The sequence below is a fragment of the Scyliorhinus torazame genome, chromosome 4 (genome assembly GCF_047496885.1).
Source record: "Scyliorhinus torazame isolate Kashiwa2021f chromosome 4, sScyTor2.1, whole genome shotgun sequence".
NCBI classification, from domain to species: Eukaryota; Metazoa; Chordata; class Chondrichthyes; order Carcharhiniformes; family Scyliorhinidae; genus Scyliorhinus; species Scyliorhinus torazame.
Genome location: NC_092710.1, coordinates 301,432,835 through 301,459,115, shown reverse-complemented (window position 1 = coordinate 301,459,115; position 26,281 = coordinate 301,432,835). Strand labels below are relative to the sequence as shown.

General features: G+C 48.8%; 1 protein-coding gene across 3 annotated transcripts in view; it reads right to left on the bottom strand.

Annotated features, from left to right (window-relative positions):
* LOC140411039 (uncharacterized) overlaps window positions 1–26,281 on the bottom strand; it is a 325,334-nt gene that overhangs the window by 65,141 nt on the left and 233,912 nt on the right. For all 3 annotated transcript variants that reach the window (XM_072500021.1, XM_072500022.1, XM_072500023.1), the window contains one exon: window positions 12,207–12,373. In XM_072500021.1, coding sequence (XP_072356122.1) covers window positions 12,207–12,373 — 167 coding nt within the window. The remainder of the gene's footprint in view (window positions 1–12,206; window positions 12,374–26,281) is intronic.

The following is a 26,281-nucleotide window of genomic DNA, read 5'->3' as shown; positions in this document are numbered from 1 at the left end:
GCACCGCACCTACGCCCACATCGCTCGCATCAACCGCCACTTTGAATGGTTTGGTATAATTTGGGATGGCTAACACAGGAGCAGTGGTGAACACAGCCTTCAGGCCATCAAATGCCCGTTGACACTCCGCTGTCCACTGGAATTTGTTACGCTTCTTGAGCAAGTCCGTCAGTGGAGCGACCACACTGCTGAAATTCGGTACAAATTTCCAGTAAAATCCACTCATACCAAGACATCGCATTATTTCCCGTTGTGTCGAGGGTATCGGAAACTCCCCAATAACTTTTGTTTTCACATCCCGTGGGACCATTCGACCCCGTCTGATTGTATGGCCAAGGAAAGTGACGTGGGCTTTTCCAAATTCACTTTTGGCTAGGTTTATCACCAAACCCGCCTCCTGAAGTCGATCAAATAATTTCATCAGATGTTTTAAATGTTCTTTCCATGTCTGGCTGAAAATTACCAGATCGTTGATGTATACCACACAATTGGGTAATCCTGAAACAACTTTGTTCGTTAACCGTTGAAATGTGGCTGGGGCGTTTTCATGCCAAATGGCATAACTTTGAATTGGTATATACTATCTGGAATCAAAAAAGCTGAAATATCCTTCGCTCTTTTGGATAAAGGTACCTGCCAGTAACCTTTAAGTAAATCCAGTTTGGAAATAAAAGCTGATTGTCCCACTTTCTCAATGCAATCTCCAAATGTGGGATAGGTTAAGAGTTCCTTCTTGTAACTGCATTAACCTTTCCATAGTTCACACACAACCATTGGATATCGTCTGGTTTCAGTACCATCACTATGGGTGAGCTCCATTTGCTGCAACCCACTTCAATTATGCCATTTTTAAGCATACTATCAATCTCTTTGTTAACCTATGCCAATTGTAAAGGGTTACGTCGATTTGGATGTTGTTTGATTGGAACAGCATTTCCCACATCAACATCATGTGTAGCCATTTTGGTACTTCCCAATTTATCTCTACAAACTTGTCCACGTGATATCAATAACTCTTTCAGGTCAGTCCGTTTTTCCTCTGGAAGGTTACTCAACAATTTATCCCAATTTTTACGAACATCCTCGTTTTCCAATTTAATTTGAGGTATGTCAAATTCAGTCATCTGGATTTGGTTTGTCACTGAGTTAGAATCATTAAAACCTCCTCCTTTTCCTTTCCTTCCCTTTCAAAGTACCTTTTAAGCATATTCCCATGACACACTCGGTGAGTCTTCCTTCCATCTGGTGTTTTTACCACATAATTCACCTCACTTAATTTCCTTTCAATCTGATAAGGTCCACAAAACCTTGCTTTTAAAGGTTCACCTACCACTGGTAACAATACTAAAACTTTTTCTCCACAGGCAACACTACGAACTTTGGATTTTTTTGTCCGCCACCTGTTTCATCACATGTTGTGCAACTTTTAAATGTTGTCTAGCCAATTCACCTGCCCTATTTAATTGTTCCCTAAAATTTGACACGTAATCCAATAATGTAAGTTCCGATTTCTCACTCACCAATTTTGCCTTAATCAATTTAAGTGGTCCTCTTAACTCATGACCAAAAATTAGTTCAAAAAGACTAAATTTGGTTGATTCATTAGGAGCATCCCTAATTGCAAACAGTACGAATGGAATTCCTTTATCTCTATCCTCTGGATAATCATGACAATAAACCCTCAACATTGTCTTTAATGTCTGATGCCACCTTTCTAATGCTCCCTGCGATTCTGGATGGTACGCAGTTGATTTAAATTGTGTTATTCCTAAGCTATCCGTAACTTATTTGAATAACCTTGAGGTAAAATTTGATCCTTGATCCAATTGTATTTCTGTGGGTAGTCCATATCTAGTAAAGAATTTAAATAACTCCTCCACAATCTTTTTAGCTGTAATATAACATACTGGAATGGCCTCTGGAAACCTCGTAGACACATTCATTATAGTCAAAAGATATTGATTCCCACTTGTTGTTTTATGAAGCGGTCCTACGCAATCAATTAGGACCCTTGTTAAAGGTTCCTCAAATGCTGGAATGGGTATTAATTTGGTTTTATCACTGCTCGAGGTTTCCCTATCACTTGACATGTGTGACATAATTGACAAAATTTAACTGCATCTTTATGTAGTCCAGGCCAATAAAAATGTTTTTGTATTTTAGCTTGAGTTTTCCTTCTTCCCAAATGGCCTCCCACTGGTACCTCACGTGCAACTCGCAACACCTCCTTTCTATATCCTACCGGCAATACTACTTGATGAACTTCTGCCCACTTTTCATCCGCCTGCATATGTAAAGGTCTCAATTTTCTCATCAAGACATCACTTTTACGGTAATAACACTCTGGTATACACTCAGATTCCTCTTCTGTGTATGCTTTCTGATGCATCCGTTTTATTTCTACATCTTTCAGTCGTAACTCTGCCACTTTTCCTGAACTAAAAATATCCGCCTCATCCTCCACCTGTTCTTGTTCTTTTTCAACCATCTGATCAAAAATCGTTTCTGATAATTGCACTTCAACTTCATCGTCACTCTCTGATTTCTCCTCTTGTCTTAAACCTGTGACTTTGTGACCTTGTTACTACACAATCCAGAAAAATCCAAGGATATTCGTCCTTCAACACTTCAGTTGTCTGATTTTCCACTGGCTTATCAACCACAGTAGGCATCACTCCCACCTGTGATCCAGCTATATCATTACCCAAGATAAACTGTATTCCTGGACAAGATAGTTTATCTATTACTCCCACTACCATTTCACCACTCTTCACTGGACTTTCCAACCTTACCGTATATAATGGAACGCTACTCCTCTCACCCTGAATTCCACATATCACCACCTTTTCGGGCAATATTCTTCCCAAACTACATAACTCCTCAGCTTTAACCATTAAAGATTGACTAGCTCCCGTATCTCTTAAAATTGTGACTTCTTTACCTGCTCCTCCTGATACACATGAGTAAACTTTACCCACACAAGTAAATTCTTTAAAGAGATCTGGCACCTTCTTATCAATCACCTCTTGATCAGGCTGTACAATCTTTTGCACCTCCTTCGCTTCACGTGGACTTTCCTTTACCACTTTAACAAACTCCACTGTCTTATCCTGTTTTACCACATCAGCCTTCCCAGTGCTTTTCTTCAACCACCAACACTGTGACTTTACATGGCCTAGTTTATTACAGTGAAAACATTGACATTTTTCATTTATTTTCCACCGTCCTGGATTTCTTTTTTAGTCTGAGGTACACTCTCCTTATTATCTCCCATCAGACCACCTTTACCTTTACCACTTGAGTATTTCTCATGCCCCCAGTTTCTATCCCTCACAGGCTGAAACTGATGTCGGAAACCAAGCTTTGATTTATGAACTAATTCATAATCATCTGCCATTTCTGCTGCTAATCTCGCAGTTTTAACCCTCTGTTCTTCCACATGAGTTCTCACTACATCAGGAATTGAATTTTTAAACTCCTCCAAAAGTTTAATTTCTCTGAGACCTTCATACGTTTGGTCTATTTTCAAAGCCCTTATCCACCGACCAAAATTATTCTGTTTGAGCCTTTCAAACTCCATGTATGTTTGACCAAATTCTTTCCTTAAATTTCTATTCCTTTGTTTGTAGGCTTCAGGCACTAGTTCTATTGCACCTAAGATGGATTTTGTCACCTCCTCATACGTCCCAGAAATCTCCTGCGGTAGTGATGCAAACACTTCACTAGCCCTACCTATCATCTTTGTTTGAATCAGTAATACCCACATGTCCTGTGGCCATTTCATTTGTTTGGCTACCTTCTCAAATGAAATTAAAAAGGCTTCTACCTCCTTCTCGTCAATCCTTGGCAATGCTTGGACATATTTAAATAGATCCCCACCACGCCTTTGACTATGACGCTCTCTCACTATCCTCATCATTATCATCCAATTGTACGTTTCCCTTTACGTCTGCCAATTTTAACTGACTGTCATGTTTCATGACCATTTTCTGAAGTTCAAACTCTCTCTCTTTATCTTTTTCCCTGATCTGTATCTCCCTTTCTCTTTCTTTTTGTCCTGCTAGGGCTATTCTTTCTTTTCCCCTTACTTCTCTCTCCTTTTCTTTTTCCTCTCTATCTCTTTCTCTTTCTTTTTCCGCTCTCTCTCTTTTTCTTTTTCCACTCTCTCTCTCTTTCTTTTTCCTCTCTTTCATATTCAAGCTCCTTTAATTCTTTCTCATGTTCCATTTGTTTAATTTGTAACTGAATTTTTGCCATTTCCAATGAGTCAAACTATATCTCAGGCAACTTTAAAGGCTTAGCCACTGCCATAATTACCTCATCTTTTTGCACTTTGTCAGGTAATGTTAACTGCAATGTTTTTGCCAAATCTAACAGTCTGCTTTTAGTCTCTGTCCGTAAGGAACTGCGTGCGACCTTCTCCACCCCCAAAAATTCAGACCGTCTGAAAGAGCCATTGTCCCACTTAAACTAAAATACCACAGCTGAAAGGCACCCACAATATGCTCACCCCTCACTGTCTTTAAGTTCACTAAGCCAATCCAATAGATAGACTTTTATCTCCCTCGAGCCCCCAATTTGTTATGGGCCAGGATTTAGAGAACCCCAAAGTGTATCATGGAGTTCACCTGACCCACAACATTTAATAGATTACACGGCCCACTCTACAGGTGTAGCAAAAATGGAAAAGTATTTTTTAAAGCAAAACAATGTTTATTCTATGAACTCAAGTTAACCTTTTAAAACATACAGTGAACACCTTAGCAACCATTAATTCAAATACAACCCACAAAGAATACAACACTACGTAATCCTTCAGCTGTCCTTTTAACATCCATAAGACTTGAAAAAGAAACCTTTAAACAGAAGCACATCAGGTTAAAGTCACTACTGAGAGCAGTTATTAGTTTTAAATCACCAAAGGATCGATTTACAGTCGTTAGATTACAGAGAGAAAGACTAATACCCCTTCTGGCTGTGACTGCAGCTATCCAGCTCTGAAAACGAAACTAAAATACACCCTGCAGCAAACAGCCTAAAACAAAAGTAAAAAGCTGACAGACAGCCCAGCTCCACCCAAACTCTGACATCACTGATAAACACCCATTTCTTAAAGGTACTCTCACATGACAGGAGCCAAATCGGCCCGGCCTAGTGGGTTCCGTGTAGTTACAACAATTCCGATTGACTCCAGTTTTGCTAGGGTTCCTTGATGTCACACTCGGTCAAATGCTGCCTTGATATCAGGGCAGTCACTCTCACCTCACCTCTGGCATTCAGCACTTTTGTCCATGTTTGGACAAAGCTGCAATGAGGTCAGGAGCTGAGTGATCCTGATGGAACCCAAACTGAGTGTCCATGAGCAGGTTATTGCTGAATAAGTGCCGCTTAATAGTACAGTTGATGACACCTTCCATCATTTTGCTGATGGTGGAGAGTAGACTGATTGGGCGGTAATTAGCTGGGTTGGATTTGTCCTGTTTGGGTACAGGATGTACTTGGGCAATTTTTCACATTGCCGAGTAGATGCCAGTGTTGTAGCGGTACTGGAACAGCTTGGCTACGGGTGCGGCAAGTTCTGGAGCACAAATCTTCAGTACTATTGCTGGAGTATTATCAGGGCCCACAGGCTTTGCAGTATCCAGTGCCTTCAGCTGTTTCATGATAGCACGTGGAGTGAATCAAATTGGCATAGAGTTTTACAGCACAGAAAGAGGCCCTCTTGTCCATCGTGTCCATGTCAGACATTAATCATCTATCCATTTTAATCCCGTAACCATGTATGTTTCAAGCGCTTATCTAAATTATTATTAAATGTTGTGAGAGTTCTTGCCTCTACCTTTCAGAGGGGAAAGTGAGGGAGAGGCAGGGGAAGATGAGTCTGCAGCAGGGGGGCAAGTGAGGGAGAGGCAGAGGGAGGGCGAGTATGTGTAAGAGGGGAAAGCGAAGGAGGTGTTGGGGGAAGGTGAGTGCATGGCAGAGGCGTAAACGAGGCACAGGCGGGGGAAGGCGAATGCGAGGAGGAGGGGAAGGGTGAGGGGGTGGTGGGGAAGACGAGGGTATTGACTGTGCTTGAACTTCATCTTGGGAACTGTGTATATTAGGTGGTAGATCTGACACTAGTTGTCATACATGTACGCTCCTATTTAATTATTACCCCTGGTGCTTTGTATTTGATTTTTGCTCGCCAATTTTGTTTTTCTGCTTTCATTTCACTCTGTGTTGATGACCTAGACTTTTTTAGAAGCAAAGAAATGGACAAAATAAAGTGAGGGTGGTGGAGAAAGAAAGCGCGGCAGAGTCAATGTGGAGAGGGGGTGATGTGAGCAGCCTCTGCTGGCAGCAAATGCCTACTGCACCTAGTATCACAGATGGTCTCACATCCAAGTACTAACCAGGCCTGAGTCGGCTTAGCTTGAGATCAGGCAAAATCAGACATCTTCATTAAAGCCAGAAGCATTGGTAACCTGGCCTTCTCTTTAGGCATGCAGTCCAATCATTTTTATCCACCTAGCATATAGCTCATACAGCACAGAGGGATTTTCTCCCTCATTCCGTTCCACCTCGTCCCAACATATTCTTTATTTCTCTTGGCACTATGCCTCCCACAGACAGAAACTATAAGCCTTACCCTTGGTTGCCTTGCCTTAAGCTTCAAAGGTACCTTGGAAAATTAGAGAGCAGCCATTTCTCTCAGGTAGAGTTGTTAAGGTGAAATATTAACTCTATTTCTCTCTCCGTTGATGCTCGCAGTCCTGCTGAGTATTTCCAGCATTTTCTCTTTTTTATTATATTAAAGATGCCAACTCTGGTCTTGCAACATTCTTTCCAAATCCACCCTGTCAAGATCCCTCAGGACCTTATGGGTGCGATTTAATGGGGAAAAAACCAGAGTCCCGTTTTGGGCGTGTTGGGCTCAGAGGGATGTCCCTACGCAGGATCTCTCCTTCATCTTCACCCACTCTGCACCCGGTTTCTTCACCCATACCCCTACTCTGTCTGGGGTGGCTACCCAGTAGTAGAACTGTAGGTTCGGGAGGGCCAGGCATCCTACGTTTCTTTTCCTTTGGAGGACCTTCTTTTGGATCCTTGGGTTCTTCAATCCCCTCACAACCGGCATGATTAGTTTGTCGACTTTTTTAAAAAATGCCTCGGGGATGCAGGTGGGAAAGGCACCGGGGCCAGATGATTCCCGGCGGACTTCTGCATAAAATTCTAGCCAGCACTGGCCCTGCCAAATGGTGCTCATTTCCAACCTCACATCCACACAGCGTGGAGCATGCCAGGAGATTATGAGTGCGAAGTACTCTGCTCCGACTACCCCTGGAAGCACCGCTTTCCCCACTACAAAGAAGTTGATCCTGGTATATACCCTGTGTACCTGGGAGAAGAAGGAGAACTCCTTTCCCCCTGGGGGCGTGAACCTCCATGGGTCCACTGCCCCCATCTGTCCCATGAAAATATTCAATGCCTTTGCTATGTTTGATTTGGTGTTTGATCTGTCTGTCCATAAGACCATAAGACCCAGGAACAGAATTAGGTAATTTGGCCCATCATGTCTGCTCCGCCATTCAATCATGGCTGATGTGTTTCTCATCCCCATACTCCTAACTCCTCCCCATAACCCCTGATTCTCTTATTAATCAAGAACCTATCCATCTCTGTCTTAAAGACACTCAGTAATTAGGCCTCCACAGCCTTTTGTGGAAAAGAGTTCCTCAGATTCACCACCCTCTGGCTGAAGAAATTCCTCCTCATCTGAGTTTTAAAGGATCGTCCCTTTAGTCCCTTCATATAGGCTGGTTTAGCACAATGGGCTAAATAGCTGGCTTGTAAAGCAGGCCAAGGCCAGCAGCTCGGATTCAATTCCCGTACCAACCTCCCCGAACAGGCGCCGGAATGTGGCGGCTAGAGGCTTTTCACAATAACTTCATTTGAAGCCCACTTGTGACAATAAGTGATTTTCATTTTCATTCACTTCTAAGACTGCGGCCTCTGGTTCTAGTTTTTCCGACAAGTGGAAACATCCTCTCCACGTCCACTCTATCTGGGCCTCTTGGTATCTTGTAAGTTTCAACAAGATTTCCCCTCATTCTTCTAAACTTCAACGAGTGCAGACCCAGAGTCCTCAACCGCTCCTCATATAACAAGTTCTTCATTCCAGGGATCATTCTTGTGAACCTCCTCTGGATCCTTTCCAATGCCAGCCCATCCTTCCTTAGATACGCGGCCCAAAACCAGAGCCATATATAGCCTCAGAAACACATCCCCGCTCTTGTATTCTAGTCCTCTCGACATGAATGCTAACATTGCATTAGCCTTCCTAACTGCTGACTCAACCAGCACGTTAACCTTAAGAGAATCTTGGATTCCTAAGTCCCTTTGTGCTTCGGATTTCCTAAGTCTTTTCCCATTTAGAAAATAGTCTATGCCTCCATTCTTCCTATCAAAGTGCATAACCTCACACTTTTCCACACATTGTATTCCATCTGCTACTTCTTTGCCCACTCTCCTAGCCTGTCCACATCATTCTGCAGCCCGCCTGCTTCCTCAAACTACCTGTCCCTCTACAGATCTTTGTATCATCTGCAAAGTTAGCAACAGTGCCTTCAGTACCTTCTTCCAGATCATTAATGTGTATTGTGAAAACATGTGGACCCAACACCAACCCCTGAGGCGCACCACTAAGAACAAAGAACAAAGAAATGTACAGCACAGGAACAGGCCCTTCGGCCCTCCAAGCCCGTGCCGACCATACTGCCCGACTAAACTACAATCTTCTACACTTCCTGGGTCCGTACCCTTCTATTCCCATCCTATTCATATATTTGTCAAGATGCCCCTTAAATGTCCCTATCGTCCCTGCTTCCACTACCTCCTCCGGTAGCGAGTTCCAGGCACCCACTACCCTCTGCGTAAAAAACTTGCCTCGTACATCTACTCTAAACCTTGCCCCTCTCACCTTAAACCTATGCCCCCTAGTAATTGACCCCTCTACCCTGGGGAAAAGCCTCTGACTATCCACTCTGTCTATGCCCCTCATAATTTTGTATACCTCTATCAGGTCGCCCCTCAACCTCCTTCGTTCTAGTTCCGAATAACCCCCAAAACTCCTGCCGTTGCTGTTCCACTGGCTTCCTTGCTAGGCTCCTTTTCCAATCAACTCTGGCCAGCTTCTTTCTCATTTCTTTGTAGTTACCTTTATTTAATAGTAATACCATTACATCTGATTCTAGCTTCTCCTCCTCAAACTGCAGGGTAAATTCTACCATATTGTGGTCACTACCCCCTAAGAGTTCCTTCACCTTAAGTTCCCTAATCAAGTCTGCCTCATTACACATCTCCCCTCATATGAACCTGAAACAGAGACGTGGCTGCAAGGTGACCGAAGCTGAGAATTGAATATTCAAATTAATTTGACATTTTGGAAGGAAAGATAAGTGGGGGAGCTCTGTTAATTAAGGATAAGAGCAATCCAGTGGTGAGAAATGATCTTGGCTCAGATGGTGGAGATGTAGAATCAGTTTGGGTGGACATTAGAAATAGCAATGGAAAATAGTAAATGGAGGAGTTTATAGGCTCTCCCCCCCCCCCCCACCCCCCCCCAACACTAGTTACACTGTAGGGAAGAGTATAAATGAATAAATAATGGGGGCTTGTAAAAAAAGTAGCATAATAATCATGGGAGATTTTTATCCTCTTATAGATTGAACAATTCAAATTGGTAAAGCTAGGTTTAGTTGTGGGTGAGCTTGTAGATGTACTCGGGACAGTTTCTTAGAACAATATGTTCTGAAACCAACCAGGAACAGACTATTTTGGTCTGGTAATGTGCAATGAGACAGTGATGAATTAATGATCTTATAAGATGTCAGAGCAGAAGTAGGCCATTTGGCCCATTATGGCTGCTCTGCTATTCTTCTTTTATAAATTTGTTCTTGGGATGTGGGTATCGCTGGCTGGGCCAGTATTTATTGCCCATCCCTGAGGGCATTTAAGAATCAATCACATAGCTGTGGGTTTGGAGTCACATGTAGGCCAGACTAGGTAAGGATTTCCTTCCTTAAAGGATATTAGTGAACCAGATGGGTTTTTACGACAATTGGCAATGGTTTCATGGTCATCATTAGACTTTTAATTCCAGATTTTTATTGAATTCAAATTACACCAATTGCCATGGTGGGATTCGAACCCAGGTCCCCAGAGCATTCAATGAGATCATGACTGATCTGAAATGATAATCGTCAACTCCCCTTTCCCCTCTTATCCCCATAACCCTTGATTCCTTTACCAATTAAAAATCTGTCTATCTCAGCCTCATCCTCTAGGCACGAATGATCATACCATGCTAGGAGTGCGGAGTAGACTTGAGGGACAAAATAGCCTCCATCTGCTCTTATTTGCTTTGTGATGTTCTTATGCCTCAATAATGTCAACCTCATAATAGACAATGAAGTGATGTTTCCAAATAGCAGGGAGACCTGTGAGCTCAGGCAACGCAGTTTGATTGTAAGCGATGATAATCAGGATATTGCGCATGGACAATTCATGCAAACAAGAACCCTTTCTCCTGTGATGATATGTGAATTGTATTAGACTATAATAACCAAACTGTATATAAACATTTGTGCCTGCATGTATAGATTACAATTCTAGCATCCAACCACAGGTGGTGTGGCGACAGGAGAATGCTACTGGAACACAGACACAGGTGAGGCAGAACATGGAGAGCAGGTGTAGAGTCTAGTCGCTTATCAAGTAGCTCCTTAGTCAATAGTAATTAAAATGAGTTAATCAAAGTTATTTGTATTTAGCCATAGTATTCAACTGTAATCATAGTAGACATCATAGAAACCCTTTAGTGGTTTAGTTAGTTAATAAACAGTTTTGTTCATTTATAAAGCCATATGTTCCCGGAGCACTTCACCCACAAAGACATCGCCATCCGTACATACAGAGAACATTACATCTCCCAAGTCACCAGCATTCAAGAGGCCTATCACTAATTCTACTAGAGTCCCATCCAAATTGGGAGGGTTAGCACCCTCATCCACCCATATCACATCATAGAAATCATAGGATCCATACAGTGCAGGAGGCCATTCGGCCCTTCGAGTCTGCACCAGCCTCTGCTCCGAAGTGCTCTAATCCCCCACCCCTATCCTCGTGACCCCACCTAACCTTTTGGCAATATTAGAGTGGCCAATTCACCTAACCTGCACACCTTTGGACTTGGGAGGAAGCCAGAGCACCCAGAAGAAACCCACACAGACATGGGGGGAACGCAGACCCGAGGTCAGTATCGAATATGGGTCCCTGGCGCTGTCAGGCAGCCATGCTCACCACTGTGCCACCGTGCCATCTTTCTTTGCACCCTGTTCCCTTTACCTCCTGCTTAGAACTACAGTGTCGCTATTACTCATCCCTTTCAAGGAAGATTTAAAAAAAAATAGAACATACAGTGCAGAAGGAGGCCATTCGGCCCATCGAGTCTGCACCGACCCACTTAAGCCCTCACTTCCACCCTGCCCCGTAACCCAATAACCCCATCTCACCTTTTTTGGTCACTAAGGGCAATTTATCATGGCCAATCCACCTAACCTGCACGTCTTTGGACTGTGGGAGGAAACCGGGGCACCCGGAGGAAACCCACGCACACACGGGGAGAATGTGCAGACTCCGCACAGACAGTGACCCAGTGGGGAATCAAACCTGGGACCCTGGCGCTGTGAAGCCACAGTGCTATCCACTTGTGCTACCGTGCTGCCCCCACTTGTGCTACTGTGCTGCCCTGCACATTGCAGGGGTGCTGCTGTCATCTCAGCCATGGTACTGCAGCATGATCTCATTCAGAGGGAATTTAAATAAACATGAGCCCAGGGACATCTCAATTACAATTCTGGTAGGCATATATTATATTTAAAAGATTGCTGGTTAGAATCTGCCCAGACAAAAATCCTGCACCATTACCTGTAAAAATCAAAGTGAGAAAAATTCATTCAGGTAAAGCCACTTCAATGTGGCGCTAGGCAGACTACGTCAGCCGGGGACTGACAATGCCATGGGACTGCTACCTGTGTGGCCTTCTAGGTTTCCTCAATGGTTTCAATGATCCTTAGTTACATGAGGAGGTGAAAGCTAAAATATTTCATGCTGGCAATGTGAAAAACAAACAGGAATTGTGAGATAAATATCATCGACCATACCTCAATGTTATACCGGCTGTAAAGGACATTCTGGATGATCTCTGCTTGCTCATAATTTGCATATCCATATTTAAATAGACATTCTGGGAGCCGAACACATGCCATAGAGCCAAGCATTTCTCTTGGGACCAGCAATCCAGTTTTCCAACGATTCACGAGTAAATCCACTGGGCAAAGGCAAAAAGGTTACTTGGGCATTTAAATAATAATTGCAAATGAGCTCTATTTCTACACACACGAAAAGAGTGAAAATACAAACAAGTAATTGGGCACAATGAACAGGAACTCTGAATATAAAAGACGAGAAGAAAAATCATTGCAGATATCTCGTCACCATTTCCAGCCTGAACCTCTGGCTTGCATATATGTATATGCAGAGTGGCAAGTGCGTCTCTCCTCACTCCCTGGCTCGGGTTGCAATTTGGAATGGGTACCCCGATCTCAAAGTCCAGCAGCTGGACCCCCCTCCCACCCGCAGTGCAAATGTCGACCACCTGCTGACAAGAGGAGCAGCCCCAACCACCCATCAAGGAGGGGTATCTTCCCCCCACCACAGGAATAATGGGTAATCCTACCCCACACCACGTATGCACTGGGTGGCCAAATCCCCCACCCGACAGCCCCAGCCCCAGCTCCCCCCCTCCCCCTCAGCACCTCCCTTCAGTCACCATCCTTCAGTCCCCGCCCCCTGGCATTGCCAATGGTGCTCTGCCCTCTGGCACCACAGCACTAACACCCTGGCAGTGACACCCTAGCCTGGTGTGATGAACCCTGAGGGGGGTGGGTCAAGGGGATTATCCCATTGCTAATGCCGCTGCCAGGCTTCAGAGGTGGGAGGTTCTTCAAGGGTTCTTGTTTTGGGTAGGCTTGGGCTGTGGGTACCGGGACCTTCCCTGTGTCTGTATTCCCCTTTAAAGTCCTGGAAAGCCTGTAGATCATTATTGGCATGGTGATCTCAGGCAGCCTCTCTTCAAATTCTTCATCCTGGTCTGGTCTGTTTAAATGCTGAAGTGGCCTTCTCACTCTGAACTGCTCTGCCTGTTAGGTTCAGAACGGATCAGACAGTTCATTGAAGGTTCCAGTCAAGAAGACTTTGCCTATCCTCACACTTACTCCGTCAGCCCAATGATTGTAAATCTGCTGCTTTTGGAACTCAGTAAGAAGTCTTACAACACCAGGTTAAAGTCCAACAGGTTTGTTTTGAATCACTAGCTTTCAGAGCGCAGCCCCTTCCTCAGGTGAAATGGTAAGCATTCATTCAATTTCAGTCAGTAACTTTCACTAGCCTCTGATTGACAGCTGAATGGTGTTCAACACAGCCGCCGGAGGGTTTGTTTATTTATCTTTCCCTTCAGCTTGAATGCTGAAGTACCTCCCCCCCCCCCAATTGATCCTAACCACAATGTTTATAAACCCTCATGTTACGATTGACTTCAACAATGCTAAAGGCTTTCTGCGGTTAGAAAGGAGGAAGTGAAACTACTTAGATGCTTTTAACTGGAAGCCTGTGTCCAGTGGGGTCTCGCAGGGAGCAGTGTTGGGACCCTTATTGTATGCAGTTTATATAAATGATTTGCACATGAATGTAAGAGGGTTGATCAGTAACTTTGCGGATGATATGAAAATTTGTGGAGTGGTAAACTGTGAGGAGGATAGCCTTCGATTACAGGACGATATAGACGGGTCGGTCAGATGGGCTGATCAGTGGTAAATAAAATTCAATCCAGAGAAGTGTGAGGCGATGCACTTGGGCAGCACAAACGAGGTAAAGGAATACATGATGACCAGCAGGACCCAGGGAAGCACTGAGGATTGGAGACCTTGGTGTGCGTATACATTGGTCTCTTATGGTAGCAGGTAGATACAGTGGTTAAAAAGGCACATGGTATACTTGCCTTTGTTAGCCGTGACACAGAGTTTAAGAACAGGGGGTGGGATTCTCTCAGCCCGGGTTAATCCCCACGACTGGCGCAAATCGCGCCACGCCACCCCAACGCAGGGGCGCGATTCTCCACAGAACAGAGAATCGGCGGCATTGGCGCCGGCGTGGTCTACGGGGTCCACCCGCCGATTCTCGGCCCGGGATGGGCCGAGCGACCGTCGGAAAAAACCCGAGTCCCGCCGGTGCCGTTCACACCTGCTCTCAGCCGGCGGGACCTCGGCGTGGAAGGGTCTGGGGGTGGCCTGTGGGGGGGGTCCGACCCCGGGGGGAGCCTTCGATGTGGCCTGGCCCGCGATCGGGGCCCACCGATCGGCGGGCCGGCCTCTCTGGCTGGCGGCCTCCTTTCCTACGCGCTGGCCCCTGTAACCCTGCGCCATGTTGCGTCGGGGCCGGTGCGTTGAAAGAGGCCACTGCGCATGTCCTCGTTGGCGCCGGCACCACCGCGCATGGTGTGCCCAGTTTGTGCCGGGATCTGCAGCTGGAGCGGCACGAACCGCTCCAGCACAGTGCTGGCCCCCTGTCGGGGCCAGAATTAGACGTGGGAGCGGCCTGTTCACGCCGTCGTAAAACGTGACGCCGCTTACGACAGCGTGGACACTCTGACGTGGGATTAGAGAATCCCGCCCGCATTGTTTTGCTTGGAGCAGAGGAGACTGAGGGGGGACATGTTTGAGAGGCATAAAATTATGAGGGGCACAGATAAAGTAGACAGGAACAAAGTTTTCCCCTTGGTAGAATGATCGAGGATCAGGGGCATAGATTTAAGATAAGGGGCAGGAGATTTAGAGGGGATGGGAGAGAAAATCTTTTCACCCAGAGGGTGGTGGGAATCTGGAACTAACTGCCGGATAGGATGGTGGAGGCAGAGACTCTTATAACATTTAAGAAGTATTTAGATGTGCACTTGCAAAGGCAGACAAGTGCTGGAAAATGGTATTTGAATACTGACCTCCGCAGACACGATGGGCCGAAGGGCCTTTTCTGTGCTGTCGCCCTCTTTGACTCCATAACCCCTTAGCAGCTGTGTCTGAACTATTAAGCTGTCAATCACTGGCTAGTGAAAGGTATTGCTCTGTGAAATTGAATGGACTTTAAACTAAAGATTGGGGGGGGAAGGGAAAGTCAGGGAACCAAGAGGTGAAGTAATCAGTGGGAAGCATAGCTGCTTAGGAATACAAAAAAGCACGAAAAGACAAAACTCAGGAGAGGTTACGATAGTCCCCATCCCACAAAATATGACACAGTGTATGGAAAGGCTCAGTAAACCAAGGTCCACCACACTAAGAAAACAAAAAGGGACGGTCAATAGAGAATTAAAGGTGCTATATTTAAATGCGCGCAGTGTACGGAACAAGGTAGATGAGCTTGTGGCCCAGATTGTGACTGGCAGGTATGATGTGGTAGGCATCACAGAGACATGGTTGCAGGGGGTTCAGGACTGGCATTTAAACACCCAGGGATTCACAACCTATCGAAAAGACAGAGAGGTGGGCAGAGGGGGCGGGGTTGCCTTGTTAATTAGGAATGAAATTAAATCAATAGCACTAAATGACATAGAGTCAGATGATGTGGAGTCTGTGTGGGTAGAGTTGAGGAACCACAAAGGCAAAAAAACCATAATGGGAGTTATGTACAGGCCTCCTAACAGTGGTCAGGACCGGGGGCACAAAATGCACCACGAAATAGAAAGTGCATGTCAGAAAGGCAAGGTCACAGTGATCATGGAGGACTTCAATATGCAGGTGGACTGGGTAAATAATGCTGCCAGTGGACCCAAGGAAAGGGAATTCATTGAATGTTTACAGGACGGCTTTTTGGAACAGCTTGTGATGGAGCCCACGAGGGAACAGGCCATTCTGGACTTAGTGTTATGTAATGAGCCAGACTTGATTAAAGATCTTAAAGTAAGGGAGCACTTAGGAGGCAGTGATCATAATATGGTAGAATTCAATCTCCAATTTGAAAGAAAGAAGGTAGAATCAGATGTAAAGGTGCTACAGTTAAATAAAGGTAACTACAGGGGCATGATGGAGGAACTGACGAAAATCGACTGGGAGCAGAGCCTAGTGGGAAAGACAGAACAGCAATGGCAGGAGTTTCTGGGAGTAATTGAGGACACAGTACATCCCAAGTTCATCCCAAAGAAAAGAAAGGTTATCAGAGGGGGGATTAGGCAGCCATGGCTGACAAAGGAAGTTAGGGAATGCATCAAAGCAAAAGAGAAAGCCTATAATGTGGCAAAGAGTAATGGGAAGTCAGAAGATTGGGAAGGCTACCAAAACAAACAGAGGATAACAAAGAGAGAAATAAGGAAAGAGAGGATCAAATATGAAGGTAGGCTAGCCAGTAACATTAGAAATGATAGTAAAAGTTTCTTTAAATACATTAAAAACAAACGGGAGGCAAAAGTTGACATTGGGCCACTCCAAAATGACGCTGGTAATTTTGTGATAGAATCATAGAATCATAGAATTTACAGTGCAGAAGGAGGCCATTCGGCCCATCGAGTCTGCACCGGCTCTTGGAAAGAGCACCCTACCCAAGGTCAACACCGCCACCCTATCCCCATAACCCAGTAACCCCACCCAACACTAAGGGCAATTTTGGACACGAAGGGCAATTTATCATGGCCAATCCACCTAACCTGCACATCTTTGGACTGTGGGAGGAAACCGGAGCACCCGGAGGAAACCCACGCACACACGGGGAGGATGTGCAGACTCCGCACAGACAGTGACCCAAGCTGGAATCGAACCTGGGACCCTGGAGCTGTGAAGCAATTGTGCTATCCACAAGGCTACCGTGCTGCCCGTGATGGGAGACAAGGAAATAGCTGAGGAACTAAATAAGTACTTCACAGTAGAAGACATGAGTAATATCCCAACATTTCCGGAGAGTCAGGGGGCAGAGTTGAATATGGTAGCCATCACAAAGGAGAAAGTGCTAGAGAAACTAAGAGGTCTAAAAATTGATAAATCTCCGGGCCCAGATGGACTACATCCTAGAGTTCTAAAGGAGATAGCTGAAGAAATAGTGGAGGCGTTAGTTATGATCTTTCAAAAGTCACTGGAGTCAGGGAAAGTCCCAGAGGATTGGAAAATCGCTGTTGTAACCCCCCTGTTCAAGAAGGGAACAAGGAAAAAGATGGAAAATTATAGGCCAATTAGCCTAACCTCGGTTGTTGGCAAGATTCTAGAATCCATTGTTAAGGATGAGATTTCTAAATTCTTGGAAGTGCAGGGTCGGATTAGGACAAGTCAGCATGGATTTAGTAAGGGGAGGTCATGCCTGACAAACCTGTTAGAGTTCTTTGAAGAGATATCAAATAGGTTCGACCAAGGAGAGCCAATGGATGTTATCTATCTTGACTTCCAAAAGGCCTTTGATAAGCTGCGTCACGGGAGACTGCTGAGTAAAATAAGGGCCCATGGTATTCGAGGCAAGGTACTAACATGGATTGACGATTGGCTGTCAGGCAGAAGGCAGCGAGTTGGGATGAAAGGTTCTTTTTCGGAATGGCAACCGGTGACGAGTGGTGTCCCGCAGGGTTCAGTGTTGGGGCCACAGCTGTTCTCTTTATATATTAACGATCTAGATGACGGGACTGGGGGCATTCTGGCTAAGTTTGCTGATGATACAAAGATAGGTGGAGGGGCAGGTAGTATGGAGGAGGTGGGGAGGCTGCAGAAACATTTAGACAGTTTAGGAGAGTGGTCCAAGAAATGGCTGATGAAATTCAACGTGGGCAAGTGCGAGGTCTTGCACTTTGGAAAAATGAATAGAGGCATGGACTATTTTCTAAACGGTGACAAAATTCATAATGCTGAAGTGCAAAGGGACTTGGGAGTCCTAGTCCAGGATTCTCTAAAGGTAAACTTGCAGGTTGAGTCCGTAATTAAGAAAGCAAATGCAATGTTGTCATTCATCTCAAGAGGCTTGGAATATAAAAGCAGGGATGTACTTCTGAAGCTTTATAAAGCATTAGTTAGGCCCCATTTCGAATACTGTGAGCAATTTTGGGCCCCACACCTCAGGAAGGACATACTGGCACTGGAGCGGGTCCAGCGGAGATTCACACGGATGATCCCAGGAATGGTAGGCCTAACATACGATGAACATCTGAGGATCCTGGGATTATATTCATTGGAGTTTAGGAGGTTGAGGGGAGATCTAATAGAAACTTACAAGATAATGAATGGCTTAGATAGGGTGGATGTAGGGAAGTTGTTTCCATTAGCAGGGGAGACTAGGACCCGGGGGCACAGCCTTAGAATAAAAGGGAGACACTTTAGAACAAAGATGAGGAGAAATTTCTTCAGCCAGAGTGGTGGGTCTGTGGAATTCATTGCCACAGAGGGCGGTGGAGGCCGGGACGTTGAGTGTCTTTAAGACAGAAGTTGATAAATTCTTGATTTCTCGAGGAATTAAGGGCTATGGAGAGAGAGCGGGTAAATGGAGTTGAAATCAGCCATGATTGAATGGTGGAGTGGACTCGATGGGCCGAATGGCCTTACTTCCGCTCCTATGTCTTATGGTCTTATGGATGCTTAGCATTTCAAAAGATCTCTGGGGATTTGAAGCCGGTTTCAAGTGTTGAGGCTTTCTCGGAAGGCTCTGACACTTCAAAAAGCTGCAGGTTCAAAGGCCTCGGGCTGAGGGAGCAGATGTCAGGAAATGGAAAATGTTCCTGCTTTGATTCTTTCCTGAACTGCCTGGACTGCTCATCAGCCGTCAGGCAGAGCAGTCCTGGGTGCGCTTGGCCATACTTACACCAAAGCCCACCCTGTGGATTTCCCGCTGTGGGGGTCGGAGCAACAGGCAGGAGAATAATTGCTTGCGGATGCATGCAAGTCAGCACTTTGCATGTTCCAGCTGGCGTGAAAGTGGAGACTGGGATGGCTCTGCTGCCTGGCGCCGATCCCGGTTTTCGTTCGACGCTCGATTCTCCGCCCATTTGGGATTCCTGATCGAAGAGGTGGAAATCAGCGAATCCTGGCCGGAATGTTTTGGCCCCTCCCGCCAGTAGGATCGCCTGGTCCCACTGAAGTCAGTGGACGTTTGACTGCCTTGCCACATCCACCATCTACTGTGAGGGAGCCCACCGCAGTGGGGCCAGAACATTCCGCTCCTTGTTTCTCTTCACAAATGCTGCCTAACTAGCTGAATAATAACCCCTCTAAAATTTGTCATATCAAGTTGGAGAGTAAAGTTATTTTATGCTGTTAATGTGGAAAACACAAACTGGAATGATGTGCTGAAAATGATCATTCACCATATCGCAATATTATAATAGCTCAATTTATTCCTGCATTATGTAGATGGTTTAGTGTTTCAGTATCAATAATTCAGTGGCTTTCAGAATTGCTCAGCAAGGTAATTCACTAATTGACAGTTAGCAGAACACAGCAGCTCTTTGAGGCTGCTTCATCATTATAGAAGATCATCGCTAATCTGACTGTGGCCACACCTCCACACTCCTGTCTGTCCCCATAACCTTTGCTGATCAAAATTCTAGCTCAGCCTTTAACATATTCAATGACCTCGCCTCCACAGCTCTCTGAAGAAGAGAATTCCTGATTAATTCTGACCCACAGAAAGAAATTCTCCTCATCTCAGCCTTAAATGGGAGACCCTGGACGGGATTGCCGACCGGGGGAAGGGCGGGGGACAGGCCGAGCAGCCGGGGTGCCCCCCCCCCCCCCCGGGGTGCCCCCCCCCACCCCCACAGGACTGGGCGTTGCCCAGGCACTGACCACCATTATGGCGGCCATCTTGCTGCACAACTACTGATCAGCCACCTCGGCCCTTGGTTCTACACGGTGACACCGGCCATATGGGTGCGCCCACCTCGGCAACACCCCCACCCCCTCCACCCCGACCCCATACACCCTGCCCAACCGGCTGCCACCCACTGGTGGACCACCCAGGGCCACATCCACAGCAGCCCCAGCGAGGATAGTGACAGCCAATGGTACCTCTGGCATCAAGGATGGGAGCCAGGAGCGGGGCCATGAATGGTGCGGTGGTGGAGGAGGGTCATGCGTGGGAGAGGGACATGTGTAGGCGGAGCCCGCACTGCCAGCCGGTGCCACCGTGTAGACCACTGAACCCGGTTGGGCACAGGAGTATGCACCATGCGAACATGTTGACACTTCACTCCATGCAGACAATGGCGTTTGGCGTTCAACCAGCAATGGTGGCCGCCGTGGTGATGGCCGCAGCTCTTCAAGAAGCCCTGCGGCCGTGTGAGCGGGAGCTATTCGAAGAGGAAGGGGAAACTGCAGCAGCGGGGTGGGCAGCAGCAGAGTGGCCAGCGGAGGACCGGGATGCAGAGGAGCAGGCTGCAGAGGAGCATGCTGCAGAGGGGCAGGTGGTGACTGCACAGGCAGCAGGGCCGGCCGCCTAACAGGCCGAGGAGGAGGAGGTGCCAAGCAGGCCTTGTGTGTACCGGCAGAGCCTGTCTTTCGAGGACCTGCCGGACTGGGCATGCCGACATATCTGCCAGATGATGGCAGACCTGGCACTTTGGGGTATGGGGGATGACACCCGCTCCCAGTGACCGTCAAGATGACGGTCATCCTGAACCTCTACGCGACGGGGTCCTTCCAGTTGCCGAGTGGGGACCTCTCCGGGTTCTCACAGACCTCGATGCACAGGTGCACCCATGCTGTCATGGAGGCCTTATATGCCCAGGCGGAGCAGTGCATCCATTTCCATGTGGACCGAACCCACCAGGATGCCCGGGCAGCGGGGTTCACCGTCATCGCCGGGATGCCCCGGGTCCAGGAAGCGATAGACGGGGTGCATGTCGCTCTACGGGCACCTGCAGATAACAGGCCACTCTACACAAACCGAAAGGGGTGCCACTCAATGAACATACAGCTGGTCTGGGTACAGCAGGAGTAGAGGCAGCCTGCTGTGACTCCAGCCCTGCGACAAGGGTCCCTGTTGGCACGCATCTCCTGGGGCAACCCGACCTGGATGGGCCCGGCCGCTGCTCGGGTGTCCCGGGTGGCATGGTGCCGTCCTGTTCTGTCCGCTGCCCACTAGATGTACCATGGACAGTGGGGTGGGAGAGAGAGAGAGAGGGAGAGTCCGAGGTGATGTGGTGTTCCGCCACCTCCGCTGCGGGGGTCACCGGCACGGGCCCCATCACCTCCTCCTTCGGGGTGCCCGATGGCCCCCGGGCTACTCCATGGGACTGGGGTGCGAGCGGAGCCTTGGCCTGAGGCCCCCCCACCACTTGGCGCTGCCAGACCTGGAGGCCCGCTCTGGTCTTGACCATGGTCTGCATGCTCACGCCCATGGAGCACAGAGTGGATCATCTCTGTCTGGGACTGCACCACATTACGCTGCGACTGTGCCATCACCCTGTGGGTCTGTGCCACATCAGCCAGTAACTGGGCCACCTCCCTCCGTGTTTGCACAACGCTAGCCACCGCCTGGGCAATGCCACCGACGTTTCCAGCTATGGCCTGCTGTGACTGGGCCACGCTGAGGAGCGCCGTTGCTATGTCCAGGGGGCTCTGGCACATGGCTGCCTGTGAGAGGCCAGCCCTGTCCTGGGCCTCAGCCAGCACCTGCACAGAATGCGCCAGACCTTGGGCATGATGGTCTATAGCCAAAACCGTCGCCACCAATGTCTCCGTTGCAGACACCACCCATGCGATGTTGGCCTGGGTGACACGCATGGCCGGCACCACACCCTGCTCCTGCACGCGGTTGGACTCCTCCACCTGTGCCTGCAGGTGCTGGATGCCTGCCGTCATCCCCTGTGGTAGCCCCTGGCTCTCCGACTGCATCTGCACTCTGGCTGGGACTGGATGTTCCAGAAGCCTGGGACCCGTCTGGACGGCAGCTGGTTCTTGGGGTCAGCCTGCCCTCCGACCGTCCGGCCCCTCGGCTGCTCCTACCTCCACCTGCGATGTGTGGTGCGCACCAGATAGTGTCCCAGGAGCCTCTTCACTAATGTGCCAAACAGAGGTGAAGTCTCTGGGATGGTGGAGGGTGTAGGGGACACCTGTGATGGAAAATCTATGTCCTCTGACCCGAGCTCCGGGGTGTCCTGAGTCTCGGGTGGAGGTCTGGTATCCAGGCTGCTCTCCCCGTCAGTGCTCGACTGGCTGGGGGACACTGGCTCTGGCACTGCTGGGAACGGGGGACTCCGGGTGGACCGGCACCATCTCCGGAAGGTCCTGTAAGACACAAGACGACATGTATGATTAGACAGCGGGCCGGGGGGATGAGCGTGTGAGGAGGGTTGGGGGTGAGGTGCCCACACATGTTGTCATGGAAAACCGCAACACAGTGGGGTCTCACTTTCTCACCCATGACCGCACTCCACCTCGGCGACATCCCTTTCGTCTGGCCATCAGCCATGTTCAGGGCCCACTGTTCGGGCATGGTGAGGGGCCGCAGTTCTGCTGGTCCCCTTCCGGTCTTCTCCCGCTCCTGGTGGTTTTGCGCGGCCTTCTCGGGGGGGGGGGGGGGGGGGGGGGGGGGGGGGAGGACACACACAAACAGCGAGACCGTTAGCTGGTCCAACGCATGCAGCCCAGAGGTTGGCTTGATGGGGGCCTCAGTGACGAGGACACCGGGCCGTGTTGGATGGGATGGGTACTGGCATGTTGGGCAGGGTGGAGGTTCGGCCGGGGGAGGCAGGGGCCGGGTTACGGGGGGGTGTAGGAACGGGGTTAGTGCCTGGGGCACGAAGCAGCCGACTCACATTGGCCGCCCTGAGAAGGTTGTGCAGTTTCTTCTGGCACTGCATGTCAGTGCAGACGCGATGCCCACGGCGCTAAGCGCCTCTGCCACCTGCGCCCAGGCAAGGCGAATGGTGGCCTTCCTCCCGGGCCCAGGTACAAGGTCATCCTTCTCACCTCCACCACGTCCAAAAGGGTGTCCAGCTCAGCATCCCTGAACTATAGTGCTGCTCTCCTTCCAGCCATCTTGTTGGCTGGGACGGTGTGTGTGGGCGGAAGGACCGTTTAAGTGCGGCTGTGGCGTGTGAGCCTCATGAGTGCCAATCACGGACCCGGTGAATCCGGCGCCGTTTTCCATGGAATTGATTGCGTTACACACCATTTAAAGCAGCTGAATCGGTGCAGCTGTTGCGCCATATTTTCTGGCGTAAAACGCCACACTTCCCCCGCTGGCATCAGAAACGGACTTGTAAGTACCTGAACCCATTCCCACTGGGCAGCTCATATTCTTCCTACAAGTTCTCTTTTTAAAAAAAAAATATACTTATTAAAGTTTTTTAACACAATTTTTCTCCCTGACAAACAATAACCCCCCCCCTCGTAACAAAAAATAACAGGAAATCGCGCAGAGCAAGATATATACATGGCAAAATGATATATTTACACAGCTTTGTACACTGGCCCTCACCCGTACGTGCCAGTTTCCCCAACCCTTCATGTTATCTCTTGCTCATGCACCCTCCCAGTCAGTGTCCCCTTCCCCCCCTCTCCCAGGACGTCCCCTCCACCCCCACCCCCCCCAAGGTTGCTGCTGCTGCTGACCGACCTTCCTCTAACGATCCGCGAGATAGTCTAGGAACGGTTGCCACCGCCTGTAGAACCCCTGCGCAGACCCTATCAAGGCGAACTTAATCCTCTCCAACATTATGAACCCAGCCGTATCATTTATCCAGGCCTCCAGGCTGGGGGGGCTTCGCCTCCTTCCACATTAGCAAGATCCTTCGCCGGGCTACTAGGGACGCAAAGGCAAGAATGCCGGCCTCTTTCGCCTCCTGCACTCCCGGTTCGTCCACTACTCCAAATATTGCTAGCCCCCAGCTTGGGTTGACCCGGACTTTCACCACCTGAGATATTGCTCCCGCCACTCCTCTCCAGAACCCCTCTAGTGCCGGGCATGACCAAAACATATGGACATGGTTCGCCGGGCTCCCTGAGCACCTTCCACATCTGTCCTCTACCCCAAAGAACCTACTCAACCTCGCCCCCGTCAAGTGCGCTCTGTGGACCACCTTAAATTGTATCACGCTGAGCCTGGCACACGAGGAGGAGGAATTAACCCTACCTAGGGCATCAGCCCACAGACCTTCCTCGATCTCCTCCCCCAGCTCCTCCTCCCATTTACCCTTCAACTCTTCTACCAGCGCTTCCCCCTCTTCTTTCAACTCCTGGTGCATTTCCGACACCTTGCCCTCCCCGACCCATACACCCGAGATCACCCTATCTTGAACTTTTTGTGCCAGGAGCAACGGGAATTCCCGCACCTGTCGCCTCACAAAAGCCCTCACCTGCATATATCTAAAGGCATTTCCCGGGGGTAACTCGAACTTCTCTTCCAGTGCCCCGAGGCTCGCAAATGTCCCGTCGATGAACAGGTCCCCCATTCTTCCAATCTCTGCCCGATGCCAGCTCTGGAACCCCCCGTCCATCTTCCCCGGGACAAAACGGTGGTTACCCCTGATCGGGGCCCACACCGATGCTCCCATTGCACTCCGGTGCCGTCTCCACTGGCCCCAGATCCTTAGCGCTGCCGCCACCACCGGGCTCATGGTATACTTTGTCGGCGAGAGTGGCAGCGGTGCCGTCACCAACGCCCCCAGGCTCGTTCCTTTACAGGACGCCATCTCCATCCTCTTCCATGCCGCCCCCTGTCCCTCCATAACCCACTTGCAGATCATTGCCACATTTGCTGTCCAGTAATAGCTCCCCAGGTTTGGCAGCGCCAACCCTCCTCGGTCCCTACTGCGTTCCAGGAACCCTCTCCTTACTCTCGGGGTCTTATTCGCCCACACAAACCCCATAATACTCCTGCCTACTCTCTTAAAAAAGGCCTTAGTGATCACGATGGGAAGGCACTGAAACACAAACAGAGACCTCGGAAGGACCACCATTTTGACCGACTGCACTCTACCCGCCAGCGAAAGCGGTAACATGTCCCATCTTTTGAAATCCTCCTCCATTTGCTCCACCAACCTCGTCAGATTCAGTTTATGTAGGGTCCCCCAACTCCTGGCTATCTGGATCCCCAGATACCGAAAGCTCCCCTCCGCCCTCCTCAGTGGTAGGTCCCCTATCCCTCTTTCTTGGTCCCCCGCCTGTAATACAAAGAGCTCACTCTTCCCTACATTGAGCTTATAGCTCGAAAACTCCCCAAACTCCCTTAGAGTCTGCATGACCTCCACCATCCCCTCCATTGGATCCGCCACGTACAGCAACAGGTCATCCGCATATAGCGACACGCGATGCTCTTCTCCCCCTTGGACTACCCCCCTCCATTTATTATCCTACAAGTTCTCTAAACTCGGGACACCGCTCGAGCCCTGCCTGCCGCCACCCCCAAAACCTCGCGTTCAATCCCCCTGGTGAAAATCTGTGGTTGTCACAAATCGGTGCCCACACCAAGGCACCTTCCAACCTCAGATGCTGCCACCACTGTCCCCACACACGCAGGGCTGCCACCACCACTGGGCCCGTGCGTATCTCGCAGGTGAGAATGGCAGAGGCGTCGTCAACAATGCCCCCAAGTGACTTCTGGTTGCGGCTATGCGGAGCTAAGCCGCACGAATCGGCAGCTCCCGCGAAGACGGACTTTCGGGCTCGATAGAAGAGCCCTAACGGGATTTTTTACACAGCCAACCCGTGGGGAAGAGAGGAGAGAGGTCCCCCACTAAACTGTATGGACCGGACCCACAGCGAAACGGCCAAAAAAACGGCACTGGAGCAGCGGGAGAAGAAGGGTAAAATAATCAAAATGGGGGCGGCCGGGGACAAAGAAGAGATGCAAGAATTCATTAAGCGCTGCTTCGAGGAGCTGCGCAAGGAGATGGTGGCGCCGATGCTGGCATTAATTGAAGGACTTGGGGCAACCCAGAAAGCCCACGAGGTGAAGATCCAGGAGATCCAGGACAAAGTGAGTGAGAATGAGGACGAGCTCTTGGGCCTGGCGGTGAAAGTGGAGCGGCACGAGGTGCTACACAAGACGTGGGCGGGAAGACTCGAAGACCTGGAGAACAGGTCGAGGAGAAACAATTTGAGGATCCTGGGTCTCCCAGAAGGAGTGGAGGGGGCCGACGCCACGGCATATGCGGGCACGATGATCGGGGCGCTGATGGGCGCGGAGGCCCCCCCGGGGTTGCTGGAGCTGGAAGGGGCGC